The sequence below is a fragment of the Anopheles merus genome, chromosome 3L (genome assembly GCF_017562075.2).
Source record: "Anopheles merus strain MAF chromosome 3L, AmerM5.1, whole genome shotgun sequence".
NCBI classification, from domain to species: Eukaryota; Metazoa; Arthropoda; class Insecta; order Diptera; family Culicidae; genus Anopheles; species Anopheles merus.
This window is the reverse complement of record NC_054085.1, coordinates 30388531-30404076: the sequence shown is the minus strand read 5'-3', so window position 1 is coordinate 30404076 and position 15546 is coordinate 30388531. Positions and strand designations below refer to the sequence as shown.

General features: G+C 44.1%; 1 protein-coding gene across 9 annotated transcripts in view; it reads right to left on the bottom strand.

Annotated features, from left to right (window-relative positions):
• Positions 1–5141: 5141 nt before the first annotated feature.
• The window catches only part of LOC121599048 (optomotor-blind protein-like), a 132288-nt gene continuing 121883 nt past the window's right edge, over positions 5142–15546 (bottom strand). For 7 of the 9 annotated variants that reach the window (XM_041926528.1, XM_041926534.1, XM_041926535.1 and 4 more), the window contains 2 exons: positions 9011–9240; positions 5142–8853 (listed from right to left, as the gene is read on the bottom strand). In XM_041926528.1, the coding sequence (XP_041782462.1) occupies positions 7904–8853; positions 9011–9240 (1180 nt within the window). In that variant the 3' untranslated portion in view covers positions 5142–7903. The remainder of the gene's footprint in view (positions 8854–9010; positions 9241–15546) is intronic. The other 2 variants (XM_041926533.1, XM_041926536.1) reach the window with 1 other exon arrangement.

Sequence of the window (15546 nt, the reverse complement as noted above, 5' to 3'; positions counted from 1 at the left end):
ACATAGTTTATGCAAAAGAAAATACAAAACTGTCGCTTCTCGACACGAGTTTTCAAACAAATTCACCAGAAAAAGTAAAAATAATCGGTTCGCGCTACCGCGAAACTCTCAACAATGCCGAAGTTTTGTATCTCTGCGAAAGAGTAGGCGCGATTGAAGACGCGGAAGATTGGACAGCCCAACTATTCTAAAACTGTTATAAACAAGGCGCGAATTGCGCGGTACCGCGACGCTCTCGACTAGTGTATTTGCAGCTTTAAGCATACGTACTGACAAAACATATTGAACAGGATTATTTAAAAAGACTACTTAAATACTATAAAATACACGCATTTGACTTCACAATAATAAACAGTTTAGTATCTAAACATTGTTATCTGTTATAATCCGCCTTTAGTCTGTACAACGGTAATAATTAGTTAACAGTTCTGTTGGAAAATAACAATTTCGATAGGTAGCTCGAGTGCTAGGCATTATCGAAGTTGTATAATGGTTTTTAATTGACTGAAAATGTGTCAACCACTAGCAATCTTCCCGAAAATTAGTATACGGATGGAGGATGGTATGGAGGATTTCAAAAAAACAAACTCTCAATTATCTATTTGAATCTATTCTGTGATATTTTCTTCATCATTTAAAAAGACCTTTATTAGTGTTTACAAGTGGTATTGTCACTGTAAACTTAAAAAAAATCTCACTGTAATACTGATGTCTTTGAACATCACAAATGAGTCAGTTGTTTTGAAATAAACCAAGAGAATGAGCAAATCAAATAGATCAGTTGAAAATATTTTATTCCACAACAGCATAATCTAATAAAGAAATGGTAAAAATGTTAAGGACAATTCCAAACTGTATAACAGTTTCGGTTATACGTTATTTGACAGTTACTAGGAGGAATGACAGTTAAACGTATATAACAGCTGAAATACTGGTGAATCGTATGGCAATTAGCTTTTCTATTCATTTTCTTTTTTGACGAATCATCTTTCACCAACATTTGTGATGATTTGAAACTCCAATAAATTAACTGAATACTCAAAAGATTGTTTGTATAAAAATATTGATTGAAACAACAGCCACTAAACATCGAACCTGCCGCCATCCAGCTAACATTTGTCTAGGCATGTATCGAATGCTCGAAACCGTGGGTTGTACCTGTTAAAAAGCAGCACCCCAACCGACCGACCAAACGTTCAGTTGTCGCACAATGGACGATAAAACTACACAACCTAGCTCCGACACCCACACCGGTGACTCCCACCTGCTCAACCGAGCACGAGTACATGCCCATGGTAGCCAAGAAGGGGCAAGGGCCAAAAAGGTGAAACAAAACCTACACCTTTATTGCACCACCCCGAACGGAGCCTTTTCCTTAGTGAGGAAAAGAAAGAAAGAAGCAGAAGAAGAGAAAAAACACATGCAAATCGAAGCGCTTTAAATTGACAAACTTCAAACGCCAGTGACACGGGAGAAAAACGAAGCAGATTTTTATCGCAACCAAACGAAGCAAACGAATGTAGCTGAACACAGCCGACGCGTCTCTGCATGTGCTTTACATGTAAAATATAGAATTTTGTTTTATTTTTACCCTTTTTTGTCGGTGAAAAATATTGAACTTCCCGGGCGTTGCCTGTCCCGATTGCACCTACTACAAACCACGGATATGGATACAAACTTGGCGATATTGGCTTTTAACTAGTCGTCGCTATCATTCGGTATCATTCAACTGGCCTTTAATACACTTACCCCTTTGCTTATAGAGGTTGGGATTTGGTTTGGAAAATTGTTGAAAAAAGAAAAAAGCAAAGCTTTTCGCATGTCACTGGAATCGGAATCGGTGCCAGCGGCGGGAAAGAGAGCAACCGGCATGAGAAATGATTTACCCCCCCCAAAAAATAAAGCCTTCAGCGGCCATTGACGACAGCAAATGGGCAAACCGGTGGGACCATTATAAGTAAGATTTATACGACTTACTTTATTCGACTTCGACTTCAGAAGGCAGAGAAGACTAAAAGCAAGTAAAGTGAGCAAGCAAAAGGTAAAGTTTTAACCCGCGTTTAGCTGTTTAGCCTTTTTTTCCGCCGAGTAGAGCGCGTTATTCAGCACGAACCTAAATGTGCCATCCGTTTAGGTAGTGTCTTTCAGCAATAGAATGGGCGAGTGTGAGCAATTTGTTTGGCGCTCGGTGTTTTTTGTTTTTTTCCCCCGTTGTCTGTTTTGATGAAGTTAATTGTTTGATCCAATTAAATGAGGTTAGTTTGTGCACAAAGTTGTCAGTGCGCTGTTGCGAAGGCAAACCCGCTCGCAGTAGCCTGCACGCAACCTGCTAGCGGAGTGTAAATTGAACCCCACCGCTAGTAGGAGCGCTAGTAGGCTTTGCGCTTTTGCTTTATTGCTGTTGACAGTTCGCGGTCGAAAGTTTTTGCTGGCGTGATGGCGTGGGTTTGATATTAAAGAGTTTTTTTTGTGTGTGTGTTAATGTGAAAATTAGCTTCAAATTATGGTGATTAGAGTCAGAATATTCAGCTACAATGTGCCAGTGTGTTGGTAAGTTCTCCATCAGCGAGCGTAGCTTTAGATGTCCGGAACAAACAGAAGCAGCTGGAAAGTGTCGAGCACCTATTGGAGAGAAAGATCTTCCGATTTAGATCTTCCGCTTTAGATCATCCTCGTGAAGGTGTGAAGGAATGCGGAACCCTGACGGAATAAGTCAGCTGGAGTCGTTTCACAGGATGGATGTCCTTGCCCTTGAATCGCCTCCACCGTCTAGCGTCCGGCTGGTGTCGCTAGCCGAGAAACTTTACACTCTTCCTCGCCACACACACTTATCTCCGAGCTTGCATCTTGATTAGGTTGGTGTTGATATGTTTTTGTTCTTCTTCCACAAATTTTCGTTTTAGCGAGCGATCACGCCGCTTCCGTCGCTTACTTCCTTTCGCTTCAGCAACGGTGGAATGCTTGTGCACCATATGCGTCGCGAGACCTGCACGCTGAATGCCGGAAATGGGTCCGAGAGATGATAAATGCGTGCGATTGCTTAATTCCGTTATTGGTGCATTCAGTCAGCGCTCGCTACTGTCGGCAGCGAGATGAGATGTAGACGTTTGGCAACAATAAGCATATGTCGTGGAGTGTGTGTGTGTGTGTGTGTGTGTGTGTGCGAGAGATGTTTGCAGTTAGTCGGGGTGTATCCGCCGTCACCTTGGGGTGGGTGAAGATGATGCATCTGATGCATTTTGAGGCACGATTAGGAAACGAGAACATGTGGATTAAAGATACCATTCATTTATTATTATTATTATTACTGCATATAACGGCTTTCCTAAGCTTGTTTGTACCAGGCAGACAGGAAGATAGTCCTGATACTACATATTTTAAGAGTGCAAAAAGCAAACAGAATTCAAATGATAGTGGCAAGAAGTAGTTCATGATGAAGAACAATGGTGGCAAGATAATTATTCTTATTTTGGCTCAACAACCTTTATCGGTTGAGTCCTGCTTGTACCACTAATGGGCTTGGTTTTCAGAGACTTATTGATTATTTTAACAGTCCTTTCGGGGGTTGAACCCATCACGGGCATGTTGTTAAGTCGTGCGAGTTGACGAATGTACAAGCGTGACCCCAGCGTATCGTTGACAAGGTAGGTTAAAAGCTATGATTTCCTATTGAATGTTCATTTAACACCTCCCATTTAACCAGTTTCTGTGACAAGTTGAGGTCAAAATAAAAAATGTGATTTTTTTCCCATTTTACTATCAAAGAACTGGAGAAAATTTAACTTTTCATAGAATTGTCACAAACATATAATCTTTTTTGGAAGCTAAATTAATACCAAGCATTTTAAACAGTTTCGGAATGTTTTAAAAGACTTACTGCCATTAAAATAGCAGCAGTGATCTGCTTCACTAGCATTAGACTGGCTGCACCAATCAATTTGGTACTCGTGGAATCTAAAGGGACTAAACTTTTTTTACCACGTTCATATTTGTTTTGTAAAGAATCTTAACTTTACTTACGCGGGATCTTCAAATAATTCGCATCAATGTCACAATTTTCTGATGTCATTTAAAGTCTCCTTTGTTTTTGCTCTTTTTTGACGCAACAACCATAGTTACGATCTAGAGGCATGCTTTGATCTTGAATAGGTTTTTTTCTGTCAGCGGCTTATTGATTAACCCCAACGTATGTTGTGAAATCCCACCAGCTGACGACTGTATCACGACGATTGTGATAATTAATGAGAAACTTTGGGAATGTTTAAAAAATGTGTTTGCACAATTTTATGCCCTTTCTTCTTTTTTTTGTAATTCAATAGTAATTGCTGGCAGTGTTGCAAAAAAAAAAACAAAAAATGTTGGCTGTGTAATAGTCAATGCCCGTCACCTCTTGCCCGGCTAATAAATGTCATCCGCCGCTATCTAGGCTATCTAGATAAATGCGCGAACGAGCAATAATTCACCGCCAAACGAGCTACGCCAAATGAGCCATCAAGCTCTGCGGTAGAGCACCATCGTCGTAGTGAAATAATCAACTCGAAGTAATAGTAATCACAATTACCCGACGTGAATGCGTGATGCTTTTGAGGGGAAGGAAAAAAGGAGACTGCCAACGAGACAATGTGTTATTTAAAGTGGGTAGTGGGTAATGTGCCGTGGGAGGGTTGGTGATTTATTGGTGAAGTCTGGTGCATTCTTCAAGTAATTTGAAAGTACGTAGTTTTCAGTGTTCCCATAGATTATATCTAAGAATAGTAACTATTTCGAATGTATTAAAAAAAACAACAACAAAAAAAAACCCCAACAAAACTCTCCATTATGATTTGGTTCTATTTTGTAATATTTTGAATTTTTATTTCTTAAAATAGTTTTTGTGTTTTCTTTTTTGTGATTTCTTCCATTTTTTGTTTGCTTTGTTTCGTTTGTTCTGCTTGTGTTTCATATAGTTTTAACTTACGCGCGCCGCCTTCCCTTCTTTATTATTGCTCTTTTACGACTTACAAAAATAGTCTAAGGTTTGTTGTTGTTTTCGCTTGTGTATTTTACTCACGCCAACATTTCCCAACTGGTGGCCTAGTGTCACTTTATTACTTTTGCTTTTCTATCTTCTTTCTTGGTTACCTCCAACAAACGTTTTTTTAAATGTTTTTTAGTTTTGCCTTTTTTGCACAATTTGCTCCAATGCTTACTCTCGTGCTCAATTCGCCCTTTGACTCTTACTCTGTGTATCATTAACCCATCATCACTGGGGCAGGTTTTTAGTTTAGTCTTAGCCGCAAGTAAAGAATTCCACTAAATGCAATATGTAAATGTGTTGGGGGTTGGGGGGCGGTGTATCTGTGTGTGTGAGAGAGCTTTTTTGTTCTGGTGATTTGTAAAATGTTTGTTCTCCATTTGCTGCTTAGTTATGTTACAGTATGACAGTGGGACAGGGCAGCGTTTGGTACGATTTCTGCTTGCTTAGCTGCTTCCACTGCTTCCGTTACTCTCTATATATGTTTTTTTCTAGCCCTCCTCCTTTCTGACTTCTTACGCCTTGCCTGTTGATAATACCATTAAAGCCATGCCCTAATGCTGTGTTGTTATTGCGTCAATGTAAATTAAAACACGAGTTTGCAAGTGACTGAACATGGTGCTGCGCCACTTTCTACTATTTACGCTTGTTTTCTTTTATCTTTTCTTATTTACATCGTTTCGGTACATTTTTGTTTTGTGTTGTTGTAATATCAGCACCGTCGTCCCCATTTCCGCATCCCATTATTTCCCTTCCTTTAGGAACTCTAATGGGTTATGTTTCTTCGCTCTTTTCATAACGTTTTCTCTCTTTTTCTCGCTCTCTCTCTCTTTCTTACTCTTGATATTTAAACAAATTAAAAACAAAACTCACAAAACACATAATCGTAGTAGGAAACTAAACATAATGTGGCTAAACGCGCGAGCATCCAACAGTATCTGCCACCGGTAGTAGTAGTAGTGGTAGTAGTAGTTGCTCCGTATTGGATTATAGGTTACATTTCTACTAAGCTCTGCTTTAGCTATTCATGATGATACCCTGTGGCTGGGAAAGAGGGATGGTTAGGTGTTTCTAGTCGAGCTGAATCATTCGCGTACGGTACTTTAAATCAATAAATTATCACAACTTGTCAGCCAATACGTGTGCTGTACATGCCGCCCTCGCGCCGTCCATCAACGGGGGACAGAATCACGGGGCGAAACAGAACGTGTTTATTGGTAAGACCCATCTCCGAGGTACGGTTTTTTTCCGGTTCCCGTACATGCACAACAATAATTAACAACGAAAGTGAAGGACAATACAGAAAAAGTACCAACGGGGTCTGGTTGGGTTTGCTTTGTGCGCCAAACTTAAAGTTTGTCACGGGTCGTTTCCGGGGCGTTTTGGGGGGGGGGGGGGGGTGAGCGAGAGACACCACAAGGAAAGAAGGAAAGCAATCCGCGGCTTTTGTGTCGAATAAATAATGATCAAAACCATCTCGATCGAAGAAGGCAATGCAATTTTTGCACTTTTATTTTTATTTTTTTCTTCTTCTTTATATATAATTTAAACACATAAGAGAGAAAAAACCGTTAGTAGTTTTTACCCCGCACCCCGTGGATACCGTGGATAATTCGGTTAAGGGGGAAAAGAGGGGTATTTCGCGGGGTTTAATTTAATTTTCAAACTTCACTTACGGGCTACACTTTGAGTGTTTGGTGTGTTTGAATGTGTGCGGAAGAGAAGGTGTGTTTTTTTGTAACGCAATTTAAATAGTTCAATTCCACCCTCATGCTCGCACTAGATTTGTTTGCTTGTTTGTAGGAAACTGTCGGTGCACAATTATTCGAATTTAGGGTTTTTTTTTTAGTAAAATAACAACAACCAAAACAACTCACCCCCGGCATTGTTTTAGTACGTTTCCAATTTTTTTATTTTCTCCAGCCTCTTTCTTTTAGTTTTTTATTGCTTTCCTTTCTTGTTTGAGTTTTGTAACCGAAAAAGTGTTGCATTCTAATGTGTTCGAAGAGAAGAAAGAGGGTTTTTTTCCTTCAATGTGGGTTGGTTTGCTCTCTATTTACAACAATTTACAGACACTAAGTGTTTGTGTACAATTAATCATTTAAGCAGTGTGTTGTGAGACAAGTGTTGGTGTGTCTATTGACGTTTGTAGGTTTGGATTTGAATTTTGAAGGCTATGAGTAAGGTTTTTTTTACTCAAAGGATTGGTGTGAGTGAGATTTATTGCGAATTAAAAATGAGTCTTGAGATGAAAAATAAATTCATTGAACTTCTTAGTTTTTTCGGCTAAAAGACTGTAAGGAAGTTTCACTCACAGTTTTTCTCTGGAAAAGGACTAGACACACTCAGCGTCCTGGATCGTCGAGTCCGTCGCCATAGCAGCGGTAATGGTCTCTTTGGTAAGTGTAGTGACACGTGCTTCAGTTTTCCAGTAAGAAAAATAAAACCAAAGGATTCCAATTGAACAAACTCTGCCGGTGGTAGTGCTGGTGGTGGTGCGATGAAGGTTGTAAAGGTTTGTGTTCGAGGGATGGTTGCTTTGAGAGCGTTTTTAGAGGATACTCTGCCTAAAAATGCCTAAAATTCTACGTCTATATGTACAAGGTACTCTCTCTCTCTCTCTCTCTCTCTCTCTCTCTCTCTCTCTCTCTCTCTCTCTCTCTCTCTCTCTTCTCTCTATATCTCGGCTGTCGCCTATTCCGCGGTGCCACACTAGGACATCCCATAGTGGAGCGGGTCGCCGGACCCGATTGCTAACTGTCACATACCCTGATCCAAACCGGGACCACCGACTGCTACGCCATCACCGCCACCGCCGACCTCCACCGGGACGCGGCGCTCGTACAGGCCGGCGGCGGCAGTGGGAAGATACTCGCCACCCACCAAACGTCACTGATCGTGCGCTGGGTGTAGCGCCTTCCCCCCATTGCTGTCGACGCTGCCCACCGTGCTGCCGTTGATGTTGTGCTTCACCTCGAGCCCGTTCACCATCTTCTCGATGCTTTTCAGCTCGGAGGGTGAGTTTGAGGCAGGGGGTGGTGGTGCTGGCGGCCCGAGCGACGCCGGTGATAATCCCGGCGCCATCATGGAAGCGGTTGAGGGTGGTGGTGGTGGTGGCGCCTGTCCGCCGGGTGGTGGTGGTGGTGGTTGTAGCGAGGACGGTGACACCATGCTACTGTTCGCTCCCGGCGGCATGTTGGCGGCCGCGTTCGCGTCTGCCGTCGTCGGCGAGGTCGGATGCTGGGTGGGCGTGGGCGACACGGAGATGGGCCGGGTCGGGGGCGAGTTGGAGGCGGCCCGGGGATGGGGGCTGCTGCTGAGGCTGCGGGCGCCGGCCGAGTTCGAGCCGGGCGTGACCGCATCGAACGCCGACCCGAGCCCGGACGGCAGGCTGTAGGGCGAGAAGCGGTGGCCTTTGAGGCCGTGCAGCGGCGAGGTGGGCGAGTGGCCCGAGTAGTGCCCGAAGAAGGCCGGATGCTGGGCGGCCAGCGCGAGCTGCGCGTTGAACAGCAGGCTCGGGTTCATGGCGGCCGCCGCCGCCGGGTTGTGCAGCAGCGACAGATGGGGCGGCGGGTAGAGCCCGTGCGGGTAGAGATAGGGCAGCAGGTGGGGCGGTGGATGGATCGGCGGCCCGACCGAGATGTTGGGCGACGGGTAGGACGTGCCGGCACTGCTGGACGACTCCTTCGGGCTGCCCGAGGTCGGACGAAAGGCACCTGTGCTTCCTGACACGCTGTCCGAGCAGTTCGAGTCGCTGCCGTCCCGCTCGTTCTCGTCCGACTGGAGGCGCCGGCGCATCGCTTCCTCCGCGCGCTGTACGTCCTCGAAGTTGAACCATCCTGGGAGGGGAAAAAGCGCGGATACCGGGTGAAGGGGGAACAATAACAAACAAAAGATCGTTATAAAAATGTTGGGGAATTTATTGAGCGTCTTTCGGGAATGAAAGCCGATTTAAAGAGTGAGAAAAAAAATAATAAAACGGGCATGTCCACCTACCTGACGCGTGATGGTGCATCTGCTGGCTGAGCGAGAGCAGCGGGCTTTGCGGTGGGCCGACCACGTCCAGCAGCTTGTCGTCGTCGTCCAGCGCTGATATGCTATTTGTTCGGTGGTCCAAACCAGCTGGACCGCGCGAGGAACTGACCGAGCTCGGGCTGAGCTTGTCCCCGTCCGAGCTTCGCTGTCCCATCAGCGATTGCCTGAAAGCAGAGCAACTGAAACCCGTACTGGTTAGCAAGGGCCTGCATTAGAATACTTGAACATTGGGATGGGAGAGTTCTGTATTGTGCGACTAATAACGGTTGGAAATGACGATATTCTCAAGAAGTTGATTGATTCGTAACGGAGTTCAATTTCGTGATAGTTAGATAGATTCTGAAGTTCATGTTGGATTGGTAGGAATCAAGTAAGATCTCTCTGTATCAGTAGATTCCATTACATATTGTTGTATGAAATAAAATGCCAAAAAGAGGTATTAGTTTTGAGAAGGATTGAACTGTGAATTGCATCTTTATTTCAATCATTGAAGCAACTTCAGTGCTCAGGGGTTCCTTCACATAGTACTCGTTTATGTGTAAAGCTTGTCTAGTGTCAGTGGATATTTGTATCCAAATGTAGGAATAAAAGAGCTTTGCTTGGTGATCATTTACCTCAAAGGTCGGATGACTCATTAGTCTCTGTTTGCAGTACAACGATAGCAAGACATTCATATTCGAATACACCGACTATACATAATTGAGACTTCTACGTAATATATGAACATCTGAATAGCTTTGTTAAGTAGTTTGGAAGATATCAGTGCCTCGATTGACAGTATGTAACAAAGATTTGACTTTGAGGCTACTCAAGGATGGTTAGGGTGAAGAATCTTCTGTAATCATCTCTATTAGAGGTAGAACTATAATTTTCGCACTTATACCTAATTACTTTGATCATCATCACAACTCAATTTGTCTAACTTAATCCTTTGCAAAATAGGGTCACTATTTGTCCATTTTTCAATCATTTGAGTTCTCTTTTATAAACCATTTTCGGCTAGTTTTGATCTGTTTGACCAACAAGTTGTACCAAACAAATGAAAAATACCAACAAACAAACCGTCTTTCTAAACCTTCTTGTGGTGACTGTGACTGCTGTTTCGCAATGCTTTCCTTGTCACCAATGCATGTAGAACTGTTCAGAAGAATTCCTTCCCCGTTAGTGTTGTTCCCTTCAACAAAACATCATGCTCCTGGGCATTCTATCAAACTGCGATGACATTTATGACCGGTTCAAACGTTTCGGTTAATCGCGCTTTCAACAACAACCCATTACCCTCCGAAACGCAAAACGACACCAAACGATTCACTCGCACCTATTGTTGTTCTTGGTCGGAGTTTTACGCTTAGAGAAAGAGCGACGTCGACGCGGAGAAAATCATTGCCTCATATTACGCCTCAAGCGAATCTCGAACACTCTCCGCAACGGGCACCATCCTTCACGCCGGGTGCCAATTTGTTCCTCCGACAGAGTGTGTGTGTGTTAAGGTTGAGGACAACATACACACACAAAAAAAAACTACAAATCACTCTCCGACCGGGAGAGCAAATTTAACTGCGCAGAAAAACTGCAACCCCTCTGCCTCTGAGGGACGATGGGTGAGAGCATTTGAATATGTGGCGCGATATGGCGAAAAGGATACGAACTCGGCACTTAATTCATTGCTCTAGAGGCAATCCCTCATCACCGTCATCACAGCCCGCAAGACCCCCGGGGTGAGACACGGGGTATAATCGTTTGACGGTGGTTCGGTTTGTCGGGTGCTGACTCGGAGTCTGAGTCAGCTCGAGCTCTTGTTTGTCGCGAAAAAAAAGGCCTCTTGTCGCTGTAGTGCATGATGTAGCACAAAATCGGACAGGACAGTCGCAGTCGCCCCAAAACCGGAAGTCCCGTGGAATCACGAGAATCGATCTCGGAATGTCAGTTCGGTCTGTCGGTCTCGGTGTGCAAACTCCTCTGTGCGACGAATGAAAGATGATAAATGGTAACGTCACGCGACCGGAACCTCGAATCAATTGCCATTCCGGCTGCCGTACGAATCTTTGGTGTGGTGCCACACTGTGTGGTGTCTTTTTCATCACCTCGGTGGTTAGCGGCTTTTTTTATGGGGGTAGTTGTTTTACTATTTTGCTAAAAGCGGTATAGCTCATCCTTCGAAAGGACTGCTGCTGCTGCAGTTCTGTCAATTGTCGGGTTCCTTTCCTACTAGAGTGTTAGATCCGATTTGATACACACACGCGCACGCACATGATACCATAAATCTTTCAACAGAGAAGTGTCTCTCTTTTTTTTTCGCTTGTTCGTGTGCGTGTGTCCAAATGCTAGATCGTGCAAGAATCGCGTCGCGTTGAATAAATAATCACACCATCAAACTGGCACGCACTCGATAAATGTGCGTGACGGATTTTTGGACGGGTTTGTTTGTTGGTTTGTTTGTTTGCGTTTTGACCCCTCTTTCGGCCCACGTCCCAACTCTTTCCTTGCGGGCAGTTAACCCGTTCTTGTCTGTTTGCTCCCCAAAACTGTTCGCCATATAAATATTGGAGGTTTCACCCGCCCTTTCGCACGTCACACCGGGTGATGATTCGGGAAAATCAGGTGAATAAAAGCAGAAGGACCTCAAACACTCACGCACCGAAACCAACTGTTAACTGCCGCTCATAATTTATCTCCTGTCCCTGTCAACACACACTAGAATAGGAATAGTAAGGGGAAAGGAAGGCCCATCTAAAACGGATGGATGTAAACACCACCGTTTTATTGGGCCCACTGCCATAAAGTAACGAAAATCACACGCATCCGTGCGTGACACAGAAAGGGTTAAAAGAGGTGGAGGTCGTCTCGAGTTGGCCGGGCCTCTGCCGGCCCATTTCCTCCCGTCAGTGAGCTTCGCCACTTCGCGACGAAAGGTGCGGCAATGCAATCAAGCTGTGTGTTTTTGTACGTCTTTGCGTTAGATTGGTCGCAGGTCGTATTTGCATTAAAAGGTTCGGGGTTTGTCTATGCTTTGTTACACCAAAACGGTGGTCATAGTTTTTTCACCCCCTTTTTTTTCTCTCTCTTGGGAATATATATTTTTATAGGTTAGTGCTCAACACTTCAACGTAATGGCTGGGCGGGTTTGACTTGCTAAATGGTATGGGAAGGGTTTTACGATTCTCACAGCGGCGGGAATGTGCGTTTGTTGGTTTTGGCGTACAGTGTCACGTAAAATTGGAAACAAAGCGAACGCCATCGCTAATCAATAGCCGTGGAGTAGTCAAAGGATGTAGGTGAACCAACAAAAAAAAAAAAGAACAGGGCATGGAAAAGGGTTAGTTTATGTTTTCTTGGTCGAACGAAATCAACAAACAGTTGGTCTAGAAGAGTTTGGATAGAAACGCAATGAATTTGGCGCTATCATGCTAAACTAAAGCAATTTTGTTATTCTTTAGAAATGCTTCAAATACAAGACCGTAATTCAATAAATCTTGTACAAAAACCAATTCTTCATTCCAGTTTATGAAAACCTAAATTGGTGATAAGATTTTACTTTAATCGTTCGGGGACGAATACGGATGATTGGAGCTAAGACTCATGTTTGGTACTTACATTGTGTGTACATTGATCGAAAATGTTTTCATTTATACTTATGGATTTAGGCTTCAAGCAATTCAAACTACGCCAGATGCAACATTTTACCAGAATTGACTATTTTCCAATAAAATGTGTCTCTAAAACCTACTAAATATTACCTTTTTCATTCAGTTGACTAACTTACTTAACTACTTAAGGACTTGAGAAAAGATAGTATATCAACTACAAATCGATGCACTGACGTGAAGGGACCGTCAGCTATGAGAGATATTCATGCTGAGGAATAACTAATGAAAGTGCTGTTACAAAGTATTTAAGAAATCAAAAGAAAAACCTGACATCCTTTGACCAATATTTTTGTGAAATATTATCCAAAAATTCCTCTTAGAGAATTTAGGTTGCCAAATCGCTTATGCAGCTTAGAGAACATTCGCCTTGGAAACAGTATTTGGAATATGACGGGACCGTTAATGTGTGCATCTTAAAGAAGCAATTAATTTTTAAGCGACTGGATGTTAGAGAGATTTCATTGTAACTCAAAATTAAATAACCTTAATCCTTGTGTTCAAATATCTCATAAACGATTACAAATTGCTAATTTTGTTGAATAACGTGTCACTTTGGTGATATTTTCTGATAAGGCCATAATATATGTACATCCAATTGCTGTGATTGGCATGAAATACCAATAAGATTATAATTTAATATTGTAAAACACTGTTCAACTGTTACAAAACAACCCAAAAGTGGCTCAAAACTCCAACCAACAGACAACAACATGCACATATTTTTCGCCAGATAACGATAGCGCAACATTCAGCTTCATTAAATGCAACCAATAAAGCCTAACCGCATCAGAATCACATTTATCAGCCACCGACCAGACCAAACCACCGACCGACTCGGCCACCTTAATTAGAGAGCCGGGAAGATTGAAACATATTCAAATAAGCGTCTGCCCCGCTTTTTCCCCTTCATTCCCCATTCAACACTTTCTCCACCGCTTGTTTCCCACTCAATTGCGCTTTGCTGCGCACCGAAACCGATCGGTTGGCCCGTTGGTGGCCAATTTCTCACTGAATTAAACACACACACACATCTACCGGATCGGCGTCCACCCAAAGGAGGTCAGAGGACGCCGACGAAACCCCCTGCAACCCCGTCACCGCGCTCCGCAGGATGATACATTGTTCGGGTGCCGCCGACGCCGTCCTGAACTGTCCGCCCGATGGATAATGGATTGAATTAGAGCAGGGTATAAATTTTACACCCACGAATCAACGCTTCCAACGCCCACTGGCCGGAAGTTGGCAGGCCGTCGTTTTGGTGGACCGTCGGTTTTGCATGTCCCGGAAAGGAGACAAAGAGCTAGAGAGAGAGAGAGTATCCTGTTGTTCCACGAAGCTAACGAAGCATTGGATCGGCACCACCCGGCGAACCTGACACAGAACCGATACCACGGGTAAACCTTGTAGCAAATGTACACATTCCCGCTTTCTCCGTGTTTCCAGAGCGGGGCCTGGTTTTTGCAAATTTATTGCACCGTGCTCAACCCCCGGTGTACTCGGAGGATCCAGGCGGGTTTCATTGTTTGCACGGGTGGATGTCCCGGGTGGATTTTAGCCAGACAAAGGAGAGCGGACCAGAAGGGAAATGAAACAAGAAGTGTGGGGGAAGAAAAACAACATTCGCGCACACAAAACACATCGCTGGTCTTTTCCGGTGGTGCACCAAATTTCCGCCTCCCGAATGAAGTAACATCCTGTGCCGAACGTTGGGGGAAGAGCCGTTTTCGGTGGCTTTCGATAAGGCTGGCTTGCGGTGGAGTTGGTTGGGGTCGTTACAAGCCCTCGTGCTGACCACTCCACCGGACGGGGTTTAGAGTGCGCGTTTTGAAAAAGTTCTCTAATCAACCATCAACCCACCAAACCCTTCGTAGTTGCGCCGGCCAATCTTTCGAGCTGGGTGCATAAATCAGTACGGTGTTGCAATCACGCCACCCGGGAGAGGAGAGGCGGCAACATACTTCACCGAAACGATCCGAAAAGTAAACATAACCTTTCCGTTTCGGGGGGCACCAAACCGAGAAGAGAGAGAGAGAGAGAGAGAGAGAGAGAGAGAGCAGCGTGTTGCAACTGGGCTGGCAGCAAGACGGCGTTCAAGGCGTTCATCACACCCGGGCACGCTACGGATTCAGGCTCCCTTCATCGAGTACTAGAAGCCATTGAACCGCGGCTAGTACGTACCGAGCGGTCGGGCTCGTTATCACGATGAAGTGTATGTGTGTGTGTGTGTAAAAAGCTTATACACTGGGTGTGGTTTAATTTGCCACCAATTTGCATACTACATGAGCTCTGGATTATTTTATAGCTTGGGCGCTTGGGCCACGCGTGTGGAGGGCAAGAGCTACCACACCCCGTGGCTTCATTTTTTGTGTGTCGTTGCTTCCTTCCTGCGATGATCTAGCGTCTTTTTTCTCTTAAATTTTGCAACCTAACAACCTAACCCGTCTGATGTATCGGAAGGTCTACGGGGAAGCGGGACTACCTTCCACCTACTGCACTGCTACCTTGTCGAGTGCTGAAAATTCAATGATCTGTGCGCGTTCAGCGTGTTTCAACACACTCGCTTTAGATTAGAATGAGTCGGTGAAATTTCCCGGAAGTCTAGGTAGGTAGTGTTATCTTGGTATCTTTCGGGAGTATGCGGAGTTTTTAGAGCACCGGCTTGTTACTTCGTTATCCCGGGGAAAAAAGAGCTGTAACGTCATGTTTCCTCTTTCAAGAAGCTGACTACAGTTGTCAGTGTCTGATATACTTCAAGAACGGTGATGGTAGAAACTGCTATTCTTATGAACTTTGATACTTTTTTATCGTAGTGATGATTTTTCTGTGACTGCGATACATCCTTTCAGGTAC